The sequence below is a fragment of the Bemisia tabaci genome, chromosome 4 (assembly GCF_918797505.1).
Source record: "Bemisia tabaci chromosome 4, PGI_BMITA_v3".
Classification (NCBI taxonomy): Eukaryota; Metazoa; Arthropoda; class Insecta; order Hemiptera; family Aleyrodidae; genus Bemisia; species Bemisia tabaci.
Genome location: NC_092796.1, coordinates 14,282,612 through 14,296,819, shown reverse-complemented (window position 1 = coordinate 14,296,819; position 14,208 = coordinate 14,282,612). Strand labels below are relative to the sequence as shown.

The 14,208-nt window shown below is 36.5% G+C and overlaps 1 protein-coding gene across 2 annotated transcripts; it reads left to right on the top strand.

Moving 5' to 3' along the window:
- Positions 1-632: 632 nt before the first annotated feature.
- Positions 633-8,772, top strand: LOC109034376 (calmodulin). Of its 2 annotated transcripts, none has more exons than XM_019047488.2 (4): positions 633-1,423; positions 5,013-5,187; positions 5,792-6,034; positions 6,778-8,772. In XM_019047488.2, the coding sequence occupies exons 1-4, from the start codon at positions 1,421-1,423 to the stop codon at positions 6,804-6,806; spliced, it is 450 nt and encodes a 149-aa protein (XP_018903033.1). In that variant the 5' UTR covers positions 633-1,420; the 3' UTR covers positions 6,807-8,772. The 2 variants fall into 2 exon arrangements, with proteins under 2 accessions (XP_018903033.1, XP_018903034.1); XM_019047489.2 differs by having other exon boundaries at positions 635-998.
- Positions 8,773-14,208: the final 5,436 nt, after the last annotated feature.

Below are 14,208 nucleotides of genomic sequence, written 5' to 3'. Positions count from 1 at the left end.
TTGAATCTTGAGAGGATTTGGATATCTCTTATCAAAAATAAATGTAAACAATTTCCCAAATAACCCTATTTGACGGTACCTCTATTGACGTGAAGGCTATAAAAAAAAAACCCCTGTCAATAAATATGTTACCCCCTCATCTCAACAGGGATTCAAGGCGCTAAAAACCCATTTTGCGCTTGAGGGCGAAGGAGGGGGGGGGAGGGGCTATTCGAAAACGCTCAGTACGTAGTATTGACGACGAATAGAATTCGGAAAGAAGCGCGAAAAGTAGAGGAAACTGCCCCAGCAGCTGTACGCGCCTCGTGCTTTGATAAAAATTCACATCCCTAAAATTTTAGGTTGGCTCTAACATTATTTTTAAGGATAACCCAAGCAGGAGACTCGATAAAGAACAACTGTGGAACCCTTTAAATACAGTTATGACATCTTAACTGTCTCTCCCCGTACGTGTCCGTAATGCTGGAAAAGCTGAAGAACGAAACGGTACTAAGTACAACTTGACGCATTGCAGGTGTGTATTGACCAATCAGCGACAAGCTTAGTCGGAATACAGAAGTGAAGTCTGTCTATGAGACCGCACCCAGAACGTATATAACTCCGTTGCTTGCGCAGCGGAATGTAATCCTCCTCTAAAAGCGATGTCGGCGTGGTGTGTCGAACATGAAACTTTATCATTGTTTATCTCTCGGGTTGGACTTTACGTTCTAATCGAGCTTTTCTAATCAGCTCTCGAGTGTCTGCGTCAGTAATTCGAAATGTATTCAAATAATTAGTTTGCGGATGTATACATAATCGTGACGTCACCTCTAAAATTCGTTACCGTGATTCCGCCAGTTTGGTTTAGTATCTGGGAATTTCGGTCCGTCTATTTTCCCGGTGTATTGCGCGTCTGCTGAGTTGTGAAATCGAAAAAGCGGTGATACGTTTGCGTATCCGGTGTTTTCACTAACTGTTGGTTTTATTTCCTAGTTCAAAATCATCAAATTGTACAAATGGTGAGTTTCCTCTCTCCGCCCGTTGGCTGGCGCCTCTCTTATCGATTTTGATGCAGTTGTTTTCTAGGTTAACGGAAGAGCCAATTTTTATCGCTACGGTGCCTCTGTGCTATTGATTTTCCCCCGTGCCCACCTTAAAATTCAACGCCAATTCATGACACCAAATCACCGTGCCGTTCCTTTCGTCTTTCTCCGTGCCTGTCGAGTATAAACTGGGAATCGTGTAGTATTACACTCCTCATCTCTTGTGTTTTTCGCGTGGTTCTGCCGAATCGCCTTCTGCGGAGGAGGTGCTAAGGTCACATATCCTTAACCTCCTGTTACGGGATTTCGTCTCTCCTCAAACTTCTCCGAAGCAGTGAAAATATCGCATTAGCTCCGCTTTTCCACCCCTTGTGATCCACCCTCTGCTATTCTCTACAATGGTAATGTTCGCTTCTCGCTTGTTTTGAATTACCGAAAATAGGCCACCAGGAGCAACCACCACGCCAACTAATACACGTCCACATTCACGCAACTTCATCCAGAAATGCTGTAGTTTAGTCATGCTATCATCGTTCCTTCGAATTTTACTCCCTTATTTCGCCTCCAAGCCAACAATATTTCACCTTTCAGGTTTTGGACCTTCCGGAGTGGCTCAGCAGCCACTGCTCAGCCATGTTATTCATGAATATCTAATCAATAATGAGACGCGAGGTTTCCTCCAAGTAGAAACCTTACTTAAATGGATGTTCACTTTTTAGTCATCAACTCCCTCTTACGAATTACTTAATAGACTTTGCATGCATGTTATATAGACTTAACATGCATGTTATATCAATATTTCAGTGTCAGCAGTGTAATGAGGACCCATCTTTAACACCAAGTTTCACTTGATCGCTCAGTCTCCGCTACTCAAATCCAGAGATGATTTTTCCAACTACTTCCGATTTTAAGCTGAATCTTCTTCTAATTACCATTTGAAGATCAAATTCTATTTTCCCTTGTAGAGTAACTTTCATGTTTTTCCCTCCTGGCTGAATCTGATAGACTTTTACCTTAAATCATCTGGGTCAGTTACGATATCATTCTGTGAATCATCGTTGTCTGTAGTAGTACCTGTTTTTTTAGATCATCTCTTCAAAGTTGCGTGAGGCTTAATGTCGTTTTTGTTTTTTCTGACAAACTTTTAACTTGTTAGGTAATCCATATAGATTCACTCTGAAGGACTAGTCTTCGATACTTGATGAATATTTGATATGAAGTTTGTTGAGGGGTAAGAGATATGAATTCAATATGACAGGAGAAATGAAATGCGAAGTTCTTTGCCCTCTTCAAAGCTTGTTACTAGCCTAATGATCAGTTTGTGCAAGATTGATTTGGAATCAGCAATTAGAGATAATTCACAGCTGGAAATGCATACCTACCTCTTAGATCATTAACTGCTAACCAAGTCTCATCCGGAGGAGACTTATAGTACGTTGAGATAATTGTTAATCTCCTAATTTGTTCTAAATTAGCACCACTCCACAGTTAAAACTTTCAAATTACTGCTGACGTAATTAAGAACAAAGCGATTTGACCCAAGTCTGCCTGTTAACAAGAACACACAGTTCGCATCATCTAATTTAAATCATTGTTTTCTATTTAGTGGAGTTATAGAATTTCGATGAACAAAACAGTTTTATGATGAAAAAATTTAGTAAATCAGATTCACAATATCAATGAATTAGTCTATAAAATAGAGTTAGAAGTTTCCTAAATGCTGCTAATTTTGAATAACCTGTGCTGCATAGCTCATGTGAAAAGGCACCTCACAATTTTTTAATGGAGTTTTGAACCTGGACCTCTTGAATTCCGTTGATTGTTGGTTTTTTTTCTAGTCTAATCCTAAAAAAAAAAAAAATAATGGGGTTTTATCTGTCCACTAAAATGGTTCAGAATAATAAGTAACTTTTCAATGGTTTTTTTAAACGTGAACTAAGCTCTCTTTAACTTTGTTGTTCACTAAAAATCGAGTGAAGCTGCGTTGTCAAAGTAAACCGCACAACCGTTTATAAACAGAACTACCTGATGACTTGTGTGTCTACATATGAAAATCTAACATTTCTGCCAAACACTTAATGATCTCATGAAGTCGATGGGACCATTGGGTTGCGTTTGCAAACAGAAGAACCCAACAGAATTGGCCAAGTTTTCTTTGACAACGCACCTTAAATAATAAGTAGCTCTTTTTTTCCGAATGTTGAAACTAAATATTGATTAATTTCAAAAGAAGTCGCTAAGTTTTATCATGAGAAGTCAAGTGGTTTCAGAGTATTGAGTATTGAGCATAAAATGAGAAGTTCATATATGTAATATTTCAAGAGGAGTTTATCTCACTTTGAAAATTCCTATGAAATCTTGATTGCTGTATCTGGACCGAAAGATTTCGTGACCAAGTTTATGTGTGAAATGATGCCTCCCAAAGTCCCATTTTGTATTTATCCAAGTAGGGCTCTTCAAAAATACCGTGTGTTATACTAGTATTAAGATGATTATCATCAAATCTGAAATACCTTAGCCAGCAGTCTGAAAGAAGAGTATTTAGAGTGAACCAATGGGATCATTGTTTTTTACTTAGAATTTTTCGAAGAATTAAATAGTTTATTTGAAAATATCTGTTTTTTGCTTGAATTGAATTGATTTGGATTTCTGAAGAAGATTGAAAGCCATGAGTGTGAGGAAGACAATCGAAAGTTGTGGAATATCAAACAGTCCTTCTCTCAAAATTCCTAATCAAGCTGTTTTGATCTGGAATATTTTTTGAGTAAACACAAACACCCCGAAGGATGTTTACTGAATAAATTCTACTGCCAGATATTTTCAGTGCGAGAGAAAAAGCAACATCTCAAAGAAAAGTAAACATATTCCTTTCCTTGTGTAAATTCCATCGCAAAACTACTCACTTCAGAGAACATGCATCCACTCCACTATGAATTGACGCTCCCCCCCTAACAGTTTAAGGCTACTCCATTTCTGATCATTTTAAACCTTGACCTTCCAAATCTTGGAAAGTTGTGCGCACTTGAAATTTTTGTTGACATACCTAGTCTCGGTTGTAAAATAGAACAGAACAACTGTGTCTGTGATCTTAAATTCATACTCGATGCAGGCCTATCTACTTCTATCTGCCAACATCATTGCTGTATGCTCATACTCATAAATTTTTAGAGTAGTACATAAATGAAAAGAAATGAGCGATTCCTGACGCAGAGACTCTAACTGTAACATTTTCCCATGGGTCTTATTGAATATGTGAGAAACCTTGTTCAATCTGTATCTTTTCTGTTTCTCTCCTTCAATCAAGACCAATCTACGTAGGTCAGTCATTCCCGAGGACAAGTTTTGTAGCTCTACTGCGCAGTGACATAGTATTGAGTGCCTGCAATGTATTTCTTATGGGAGCACCCATCGTGACATAGCATTGAGTGCCGCCGAGTTAGGACGGGGCGGGGGAGTGGATCTCAAAAAGATGTGCAATGACTGACCCGTGTGGATAGGTCTTGCCTACAATCAGTCTCTAATGACGAAAGATCATTTATTTCATGGTAATTGCTTCTGCAAAAAGGCAAATCTTCATAAGAATTTCTCTCATTTCCTTTCAGCTCGACACTGCCAATTTTCAACTAGACATCCCCTGTATCTTCCATCTGGAGAAACTTTACAATTTTTCCTCCATTCTCTTCGAACATGACCACAACAAAGAAGGTGTTCGGGTTTCATGCATCTTCATTCTTCAGATTTATGATTTTACACCCATATTTGGGTTCAGACAAACTCTTGTAGCAGATAGTAAATCTCTTGGTTCCAATTTTAGAGAATTGGTTGTTGCAAGGGAATTTATAATATTTGAAACCTACTTTCCACTGTGCCATGAAATCCTTGGTGGTCCGAAGAACCCCAAAGATATTGTACACACTTTATTATTATTCAATACTTAATATTTTGCTTAATTTTCACTATTCTAAATATTAGTGTTTTTCTCATTAATAGGCTGATCAGCTGACGGAAGAGCAGATCGCTGAATTCAAAGAGGCGTTCTCATTATTCGACAAAGATGGAGATGGAACAATCACGACAAAAGAACTGGGGACAGTCATGAGGTCGCTGGGACAAAACCCCACAGAAGCTGAACTTCAGGATATGATTAATGAAGTAGATGCTGATGGTAAGTCTTTTGAATGATCAACTCCTTATCATAGCAGAGTGTTATTATATGCCTATAGGGTAAGCTGAATAATGTGTTGTATCCGATATGCACTTAATTATCGATTTTCGGATCATTCAATGCATTGATCTCGCGACCTGGATTGATACTCATCATGGGTTGTGAGATGATTCTCGAAAGCTATGACATTTTTTCTCATTATATATTTGGTAAAGTCCGGCAAACTGAAAATTTAACTTGATTACACAATTGCCAGATTGTATGAGATGGTCTACGATTTAGAACTTTTTGCACCCTACTAAATATTTTTAAAAGCTTGATCCATCAAACATGATTCTTCTCTTCCCCTCTTCGAATGTTAACTAATTTTCTTGCTTATACTTTTTGAACTTTTGTTTTTCATTCTTTTCTGCGCACTTTAACATATTGTGTGATCTAGGTAAATCATCTTTGCCCTGAGGACTTTTGCAAGCCTCAGGAAACTTGATATTTTGTAGTGTCTAAGTTTTTCTCATCAGCAGGAGGGTACAGAGGAGAACCCTTGACTCTACTAGTTATGGAGCTGACCACATAAATTCTCATCCTTGTTTGATTTTCTGCGCAGGTAATGGAACCATCGACTTTCCAGAATTCCTCACAATGATGGCTAGGAAAATGAAAGACACAGATAGCGAAGAAGAAATTAGAGAAGCCTTCCGTGTTTTTGACAAGGATGGTAATGGTTTTATTAGTGCAGCTGAATTAAGGCATGTAATGACCAATCTTGGTGAAAAACTAACAGATGAAGAAGTAGATGAAATGATCCGAGAAGCAGATATAGATGGTGATGGTCAAGTAAATTATGAAGGTAAGCATCTTATTGCTGTTTATGTAGTTTTTTAAGGAAGGCTACTTCCTACAGTCTTGGGTGTTTCCTGAAAATATTGGAAGAATTGTATTTTGGAAGACCAATTTTTCGTTCCATTATTATTATTCACTGTTAAATAATATGTGAGTTTGGGTAGAAGAATCTTTTTTCGGTCCTTTTACCAGTATTTGTATGTACGTCCTGTTATGCTGCTGAAATCAGCATCAAATACATTTCTGCGTGGATTTGATCCATTGTAGCAGGTTTTTTTTTTTTCTTCTCAGTAATGATGTGGGAAAATGAAGGTGTTTGGTTGCCTAAATGGTTTAATGCTGGTTTCTTAATCTCTTATGTCTATTCGAGCACCAAGAGAGTTCAGAAAGAACATAGGAATCCTGAAAGTGGAAACATTTATTCATAAATTGATGGTACCGATGTGAAAACGAAGTTTGTACATAGTTTCGAGAACTTTTTGAAAGTGAGCGTAGCAAGTTTGTAGTGTAGGCGAGGTAGTGTAGTGTAGCGAGGTGGTCGAAGATGAAAGATCAAGAGCTATCATTTTCAACATTTTTTTTTTGGAACTGATCTCAATGTCTGGCTCAGGATTAAATTTTATGAAAATTCTGTTGCACCTCTGAAGTTTAAAAAGTCACGGAATAAGGTATTTTAGGGTTATTAATTATATTTGTCTCCTTTTCCTGTTCCACTAAATTAATCTCTCCGGGCTTTTTTTTCTGTTTCAGAGTTTGTGACAATGATGACATCAAAGTGAAGTGTATTATATTTATGTATTTACTATTATATAAATGAAAACTCAAGAATAAATTTTGCATTTCTGCCTATTAAACCAACAAACTTTCTACCACATACTGATACAAGATAAGGCTCGTTACATGTCGCATTCAGCTGTAGACTTAAAACCAAATCGTCTAGTGGTGCAAACTGACTCTACTTTTAAGTGTTATTCTTAGTCATCACTGTGTGCAGAATCTTTTAAAATTATTTTTAATGTAAATTTTTGTATAAAGAACAGCTTTAAGTGGAAAATCACGGGGGAAACATCTTCGGGAGACATTTTAATGCATCCGACCCCTAATGTTTTCAAAAGCCTCTGTCATCATTGATTAACTTTTTTTTTTCTCTTTCCCTTTTTTCAATTATTTATTTATTTTTGTATTGCAGTTGATTCTGATTTTTTTATTTAATTATTTATTTATTTTTATTTTCAATTTTTTTAAAATTTCTTCTTTTTTTTCATGTTTCTCTGAGTTGTGTCTCTCTTTTTACCATCATAGTCACCCATTAATCTTATTTAACTTCGCAGAGCAATTTTGTATATCAACAGCTGTTACTGTCTAACTCCTCCTAGATTAATTTTCAAGGTTTTAAAATAAGTTAAATTATTGTAATTTATTTCATATTTCTTCCTTTGTGAAGTTCAAAATTAGTGTAAGTACTTGAAAGTACTGTTTTGAAATAAACTCTTTCAAGATTTTTAATAAACCGATTAGTTCTAATTCTGAAAAATGTTCTCGTCACGTCCTCAAAGGTTTAAGAGTTTCACTAAGCTTCATCACACCTGTTTAATGTTACTGTGTGTCTCTTTCTCTTATTCGTGAATTATTTTAATTCTTGGAATCGCAGTTTTATATTTTTATTATTGCCAATTTGTCTAGAATATTTCTTTCCTCTCTCTAAACTCCTTTACGTTCGTTCTATTTTCTACCAGCCTTGCTGGCCAGAGTTCGTCTACTGTGTGCAGTTGTAACTTCCAATGCTCGGGGGCCTTAATTTTTTGAGTCTAGTGAATGTTAAAATATTTTCATTATATTGTGATCTAGGGGGAGAAAATGAAACTTAAAAACTTAGGAATCATTTTGCCCCAGACTGTACTGAATCTGAAATCATAGAAATATCAAGTGCGCTGTGCTGCTCTATACAGCATTTCGAGGAAGCACCCGCGCTTTAGATGTCCTTGGCTCAAGCATGGAGTAAATGTTAATGTGTCTTCGGTAATTACGCCTAAGTAAGCTCACTTTACCTGTGCTCTTCGTATAATATTTCTTTCTCTCCAAAGTTACACTCCTTGATATTATTCGCGCATGTATGCGTGCTTGGGTTTTGTTTGCATCAATGTTCCCCTAGTTTTTGTCGGTCAGTACCTGTCGAATGTGTAAGTTGCTCCTTACAATAGGAATCTTTGCCTAGCGTTGTAAATCAAAGTGAACCCTGAATTTAGGGTTTGATGAGACTGGCTCCAGTCTTGATTTGGGTCAATTAAATTTAGTCTTCTTCAATAATTGTGAGAGAAAGTCAATTTCAGGATTGAGAAGTTATTACATCTGCTCATAATCTCCTGCCTAAATTGTGTCTGTTGGAAATCTCTTTCTCTTGTCCTTATCACTACAGTTAGATTTGACATTCAGTCGGAGATCCTCATCATCCTTTGTCAGTTTTATAAACGAATTAATTTAAGGAACTTGTACGTCAGTAGTAACTATTCTAGCTAGCCAATTGCGATGTACGAATCAATGGCTGAGAAGCTTGTGTTTTGTCTCCCAAAATGCTGACTCTCAAGTTATCTATTGACCGACAAAACACGCAAAAACGTACCTTACGTATGATATAGTTAATTACTCTTTTTTTTCTTTTTTTTCTACTTTATTCTTTTTCTTATTTTCTCTCAATTATTCGTGTTTGTATGTATATAAAACTACTATCTTGTTTTTTCACTCTCATTGATTTCTCTTTTTTCTCTTTTAACACTTTTCTTGGTTCCTCTCCTTTTGTACCATAAATGTACTGTACATATAGATCTCTTTAATATACTCACTGTTTCATTGTTGCCCGACAAATCAATCTCTTTTTCCCAAATTTTTGTGCAACATACATAGCATTCGACAGCACTGAAGCTGTTCCCTGTAGACTTATTTTTAGTGAGACTCAAATTTAAAGATTGATAAGAAGAAGGCAACATCTTATTTCATCTGTTTACACTTTTTATGCTACAGTATAGATTTGTGGACTAGATTAGAGTTTAAAGGTGAATGTGAAGGAAAGAGCAATTTTAATTATTCAGTTGAGAGAAACGGTGATCATTACTGAATGCATCCAAATTTAAAAATCAATATCAATATTTGGTCATCTCTTCTTAATCAAAAAATTATTTCTAATTACCAATGAGGAAACATCCTCAGTTGTAGTGATGTGTCTCTCAACTGATAAAGCGACCAGGCAAACATAATTCTATTACTTACCCACATTAAATAGAATTATTCTTAATTCGTGATTGAAGATGTTAGGCTTCAAACTTGAGGAAGTAAAGCACCGAAACTTGCCTTTAACTATAAAACAAAAAGGACTGATGCTCACAGGATTCTCAGTGACCTAAATGTTACAGGATATTCGATCTTCTGGCTTAAATGCAGATTAATATGTGAAATAAGAGTTAAAACCAAGGAAGCTCTCAGAATTTCAAACTGATTTCTAGTTTCGGCTACTTGACTGGCTTCGATGTCAAATACTGTCACTTCTACCTGTGCAAGCATGAGAATATTCTGACACTACTTGATGGATTTGGAACTCCTGAAGTACCATGATGAAAAAATGCTTTAAAAAATATGTATTTCATTTTCAGTTTTGAGGTTTTTGTCTCTTGCACTTCTTCAATGAGTTATGTGTAATACAAGTTCAGGTTTTTGCATCAGTTTGCAACAAGATATTGGTTTTTCAACAATTTAAAATCAATGGCTCTCTCAAATTTTGAGCTTTATATATGAATTGGAAAAACTTCAACTAGACAACATTCAGTCAGAACATTTCAGTCTCGCCATTTGAAGTTAACGATAGTTTCATCAGCGACAATTGCCCTGAACTTTTTGAAGATAGCAGAACTGATGATTGACAAGCTATTCATTATTTGCCCGAGGAAGAAGGCGGCTCTTTTTCAATATTTTTAAAGTGCATTTGATCCAATTTTTGGCCCTTTCATGAAGCACTAACTGGGAGTTGCAAACTGTGACATTACACACTGCAAGGCACAAACTACATCAATAGTAACACAAATCCAAATACATCCCTCCCATCTTCACTCTCAGGTATATACTCTTTCTCGCTCTAGAGCAAAATCATATCTTATGGAAAAGTTAATTTCAGATACCCCTGATATACCGACTCATACGATGTGCCTATCAAAAAGAAGAAACAGTCTCACAAGTCAAGCCTGCCAGTCTCAGGCATGAAATTTACCCTTATCAGCTGAGGCAAGGGATCTACTTTATTAATTGATAAGATCCACTAGCTATTAAACTTTTCCTCAAGTGTTAGATCATTCTTCAAATTTTCCCTGTCCAGCTACAGCTGAAAAGTGTCAACTGTGTCTGAAGTACTGGGTTTTGTCGATTACTGCTGCTTCTCATTTGAATGTTCCCTATCTTTTGTTAGTGTTCCCCTATTTTATAAAGCTGAACGTACTAACGCAGAATCATTCAATCAATTTTTCTCTCCAAAATGGGCTTTCATTTTGATTGAAGGAATATAAAGCACTAGGTGTCTTGAAATCTTGTGCCATACCTACTTTTTGTGCATGAATTTAAGTATTTGCCCTCCCAAAAAATTCAAAATTTGTTGATATTTAAAACTTACATTACCATAAGCTTGTGGGCCCAACAGGACACCTAATGTGGAAATGCAGTACTCTGGTGAAGGTACATTAATTTTTTTTTGTTGGCAAGATTGAAGATGAATTTTTCGAGCAAGAAAATAGGATTGTTTTTACAGGGCTCCCTTCATCTTTTAAGATTTTGAAAGCTGATCAGAGGTAAGTGATTTGGATTACCTTTCTAATCAGTATAGATATACATTTTGAATGAAGTCATTAAATATATCAGGGCAAAATCTCATCGCTGCATGAAGTAAATCTGATTTTGTACAAATAAAGCTGAGAACTAAAACCCTCTGAACTCTGAAACATATTTTCAACACTATAAAGTCGAGTCAAGTGAGTGGCATTTTTAGCACCAACTCTGGTGGGACATACAAACTGCAAATGTTTTAAAAAAAAGAGTGGGTGCAGTTAAAACTTATCAAGTAAATCAACCGAAAACGGCATTTCACAATCAAAGCTCAAGATTGAGAGGTAGAGGTGATAAAACTGGGTCATCAACTTATCAAGTAAGTATTCAAGCGAGTGTTTCTGGATGGCAAACAGCAGTAAAGTAACGTCGTAACATTTGAAAGGTATTAACATGGATAACCTGAGGAGACTTTTAAAGATTTTATAAATTAAAGGCTTTTTACTGAAGGGTAATTCAAATAAACCGCCAATCAAGAAAGAATGCGTCAATAATGGAACACTGTTGCCGGTTCAAAGATAAAAAGTAGCTTTATTGTCCGATGAGTATTCCGATGGAGGCTGACGAGTGTGACGAGTATTGGTTCCGATCAAAGAGAAAACAAGAGTCCGGACGTGAATTGCGGAGCGCGTGGCACCCCCTACTTTTAGACGAGTCGTCTCTGATTGGCTGATTCGCCTGGTGCCCACTTTCTGGAGCCCTTATGGAAAATAACACGGGGTTCATTTTCCATCGAAAATATCTCGAAAACAAGGAAAAATTTATACGTCCATAATCCAGAGGTCGATTCTCCAGATTTTTCTGAAGAGATTGATGGGTAATACATGACACTTCTTTCTCAAACACACGGAACAGCTCGACTTGGAAATTTTTTTTTTCAACTTGAAATATGGCACCCGCCGATTGTTTACTGACACCAGGTCAGCTGATAATGGGCACCAGCAGTTCTCGATCTGATATTTGACAAATTTTCAATTTAAAATAATCTTTTGTGACTTAAAATGGTTTTTTGTCTTTCAATCAGTATTGTCTTAATACTTTTTCACTTCAGTTTCTAAAGTTTATCGCGTTTCTTCATTGTTCCTTTCGCTCTTAATGGTTGAAGCTGAAGCCAAGTAGCTCGTCGGTTTGATCTGCTTTTTTTCCTCGTAGAGTATTTTATTGTGCCTCTCCTTTAAGTCTCAGCATTAGCAGTGTTACTTTTCCATCACATACACTTACTTCAGTAATCATCAAAGTTTACATTTCAGTTCTGTGTCTCCAAGTATCTGTGTCAGGAATCGTTCTCAGAGAGCTGCATCTCATGACTGCAGCATACAGATGAAAATTATGCTTGTTTTATGGTTTTATTTAAACAACTTGTGCTCTAAATTTATCATATGAAGTGACAAATGGTGTCTATTACTGTACTCGAAAGCCTAGCATAGAAACTTTGAGCACCTGTCTCAGTGTGAGCGGTTGTTTGTTGCGGTCAAAGCTGCTCGTTGATGACAGTTCCTCAAAGGAAAAGTCTTCGATGGATCAAGGATAATTGTCTCCCTAAAATAGTAGTTCACACCCTTTCTTCATGAAAATCTCAAAATTTAGTCTTCGTTTCAAGTTTGAGACCATTTCTTAGTTTTATCCTTGGTGTTGCGGTGTCATCAGAAGTGCACAATTTCTGCGGGAACAGTTCTAGGTATGATTAAATTGAATCATACTTTTTTTTTATTGTTTCTAAAAATACTACAACCATTAGTTATAAATGAATAATCTATTTAGTATAATTTTCTTTTTTATCTTTACATACTTACGACCCGTACTTCTTCATTCTCTTTTACATACAACTGACCACATTCATGCATCTAATCCTCAACAAATGTGTGTCTGGATCCCAACTAGCAATTACAATAAAAAAAAAAGAAAAAAAAACCAAACCATTTGCTCATAAATTAAGAATAAATGACTTAAAAAGAATGGAATATTTGCCTCTACCTAAAACACAGCTAATTAATTATAGAATTGAAATTCATCAATCATATTGCTGATGAAGGCTATTAAGAGTTGATCTACCTTTCATGCCACAATCACATGCTGAATGTGGCTTGAATGTGGAAGTCATCGGCCCGATGCCTGACGCGCAAAATTCAGCAAGGATTCTCAGCGACCATCGGATAATGTCTGATTTGTCTGAACTATTCGAATAGGTTTGATACGCGTTTGGATCAAAATTACTTGAATTAGTGGAATTTCAGCTGTTGAGCACTGACTGTTGACTGCCACATTCAGCTGACAAATTCAGCGTGTGATTGCGGCATCATGAAGTTAATCCACAACTACTTCAATGTTCAGATACCCTTGTGAGAAGAAGATAGGGACTCCATTGGCAGTGAATATGGAAGGTGCCTCCTCAGGCAAATGAAACCTCAAGTTCTCACCAGTCCGTCAAAATAGAATTCAAATTATCTTCGGGGTGGATGGTTGAAACTTCTTTTCATAATATTCAACAGTGCCGCATGTATCTCATGAGGTTCAGCCTACATTAATAACTGTCAAGCTTGATTGATGTAGGTATATGATTGGGTATTTGCAGTTCATTCTTAATTGAAAAATTCCAAATCATACCTAGAACTGTTCCCGCAGAAATTGTGCACTTCTGATGACACCGCAACACCAAGGATAAAACTAAGAAATGGTCTCAAACTTGAAACGAAGACTAAATTTTGAGATTTTCATGAAGAAAGGGTGTGAACTACTATTTTAGGGAGACAATTATCCTTGATCCATCGAAGACTTTTCCTTTGAGGAACTGTCATCAACGAGCAGCTTTGACCGCAACAAACAACCGCTCACACTGAGACAGGTGCTCAAAGTTTCTATGCTAGGCTTTCGAGTACAGTAATAGACACCATTTGTCACTTCATATGATAAATTTAGAGCACAAGTTGTTTAAATAAAACCATAAAACAAGCATAATTTTCATCTGTATGCTGCAGTCATGAGATGCAGCTCTCTGAGAACGATTCCTGACACAGATACTTGGAGACACAGAACTGAAATGTAAGCTTTGATGATTACTGAAGTAAGTGTATGTGATGGAAAAGTAACACTGCTAATGCTGAGACTTAAAGGAGAGGCACAATAAAATCCTCTACGAGGAAAAAAAGCAGATCAAACCGACGAGCTACTTGGCTTCAGCTTCAACCATTAAGAGCGAAAGGAACAATGAAGAAACGCGATAAACTTTAGAAACTGAAGTGAAAAAGTATTAAGACAATACTGATTGAAAGACAAAAAACCATTTTAAGTCACAAAAGATTATTTTAAATTGAAAATTTGTCA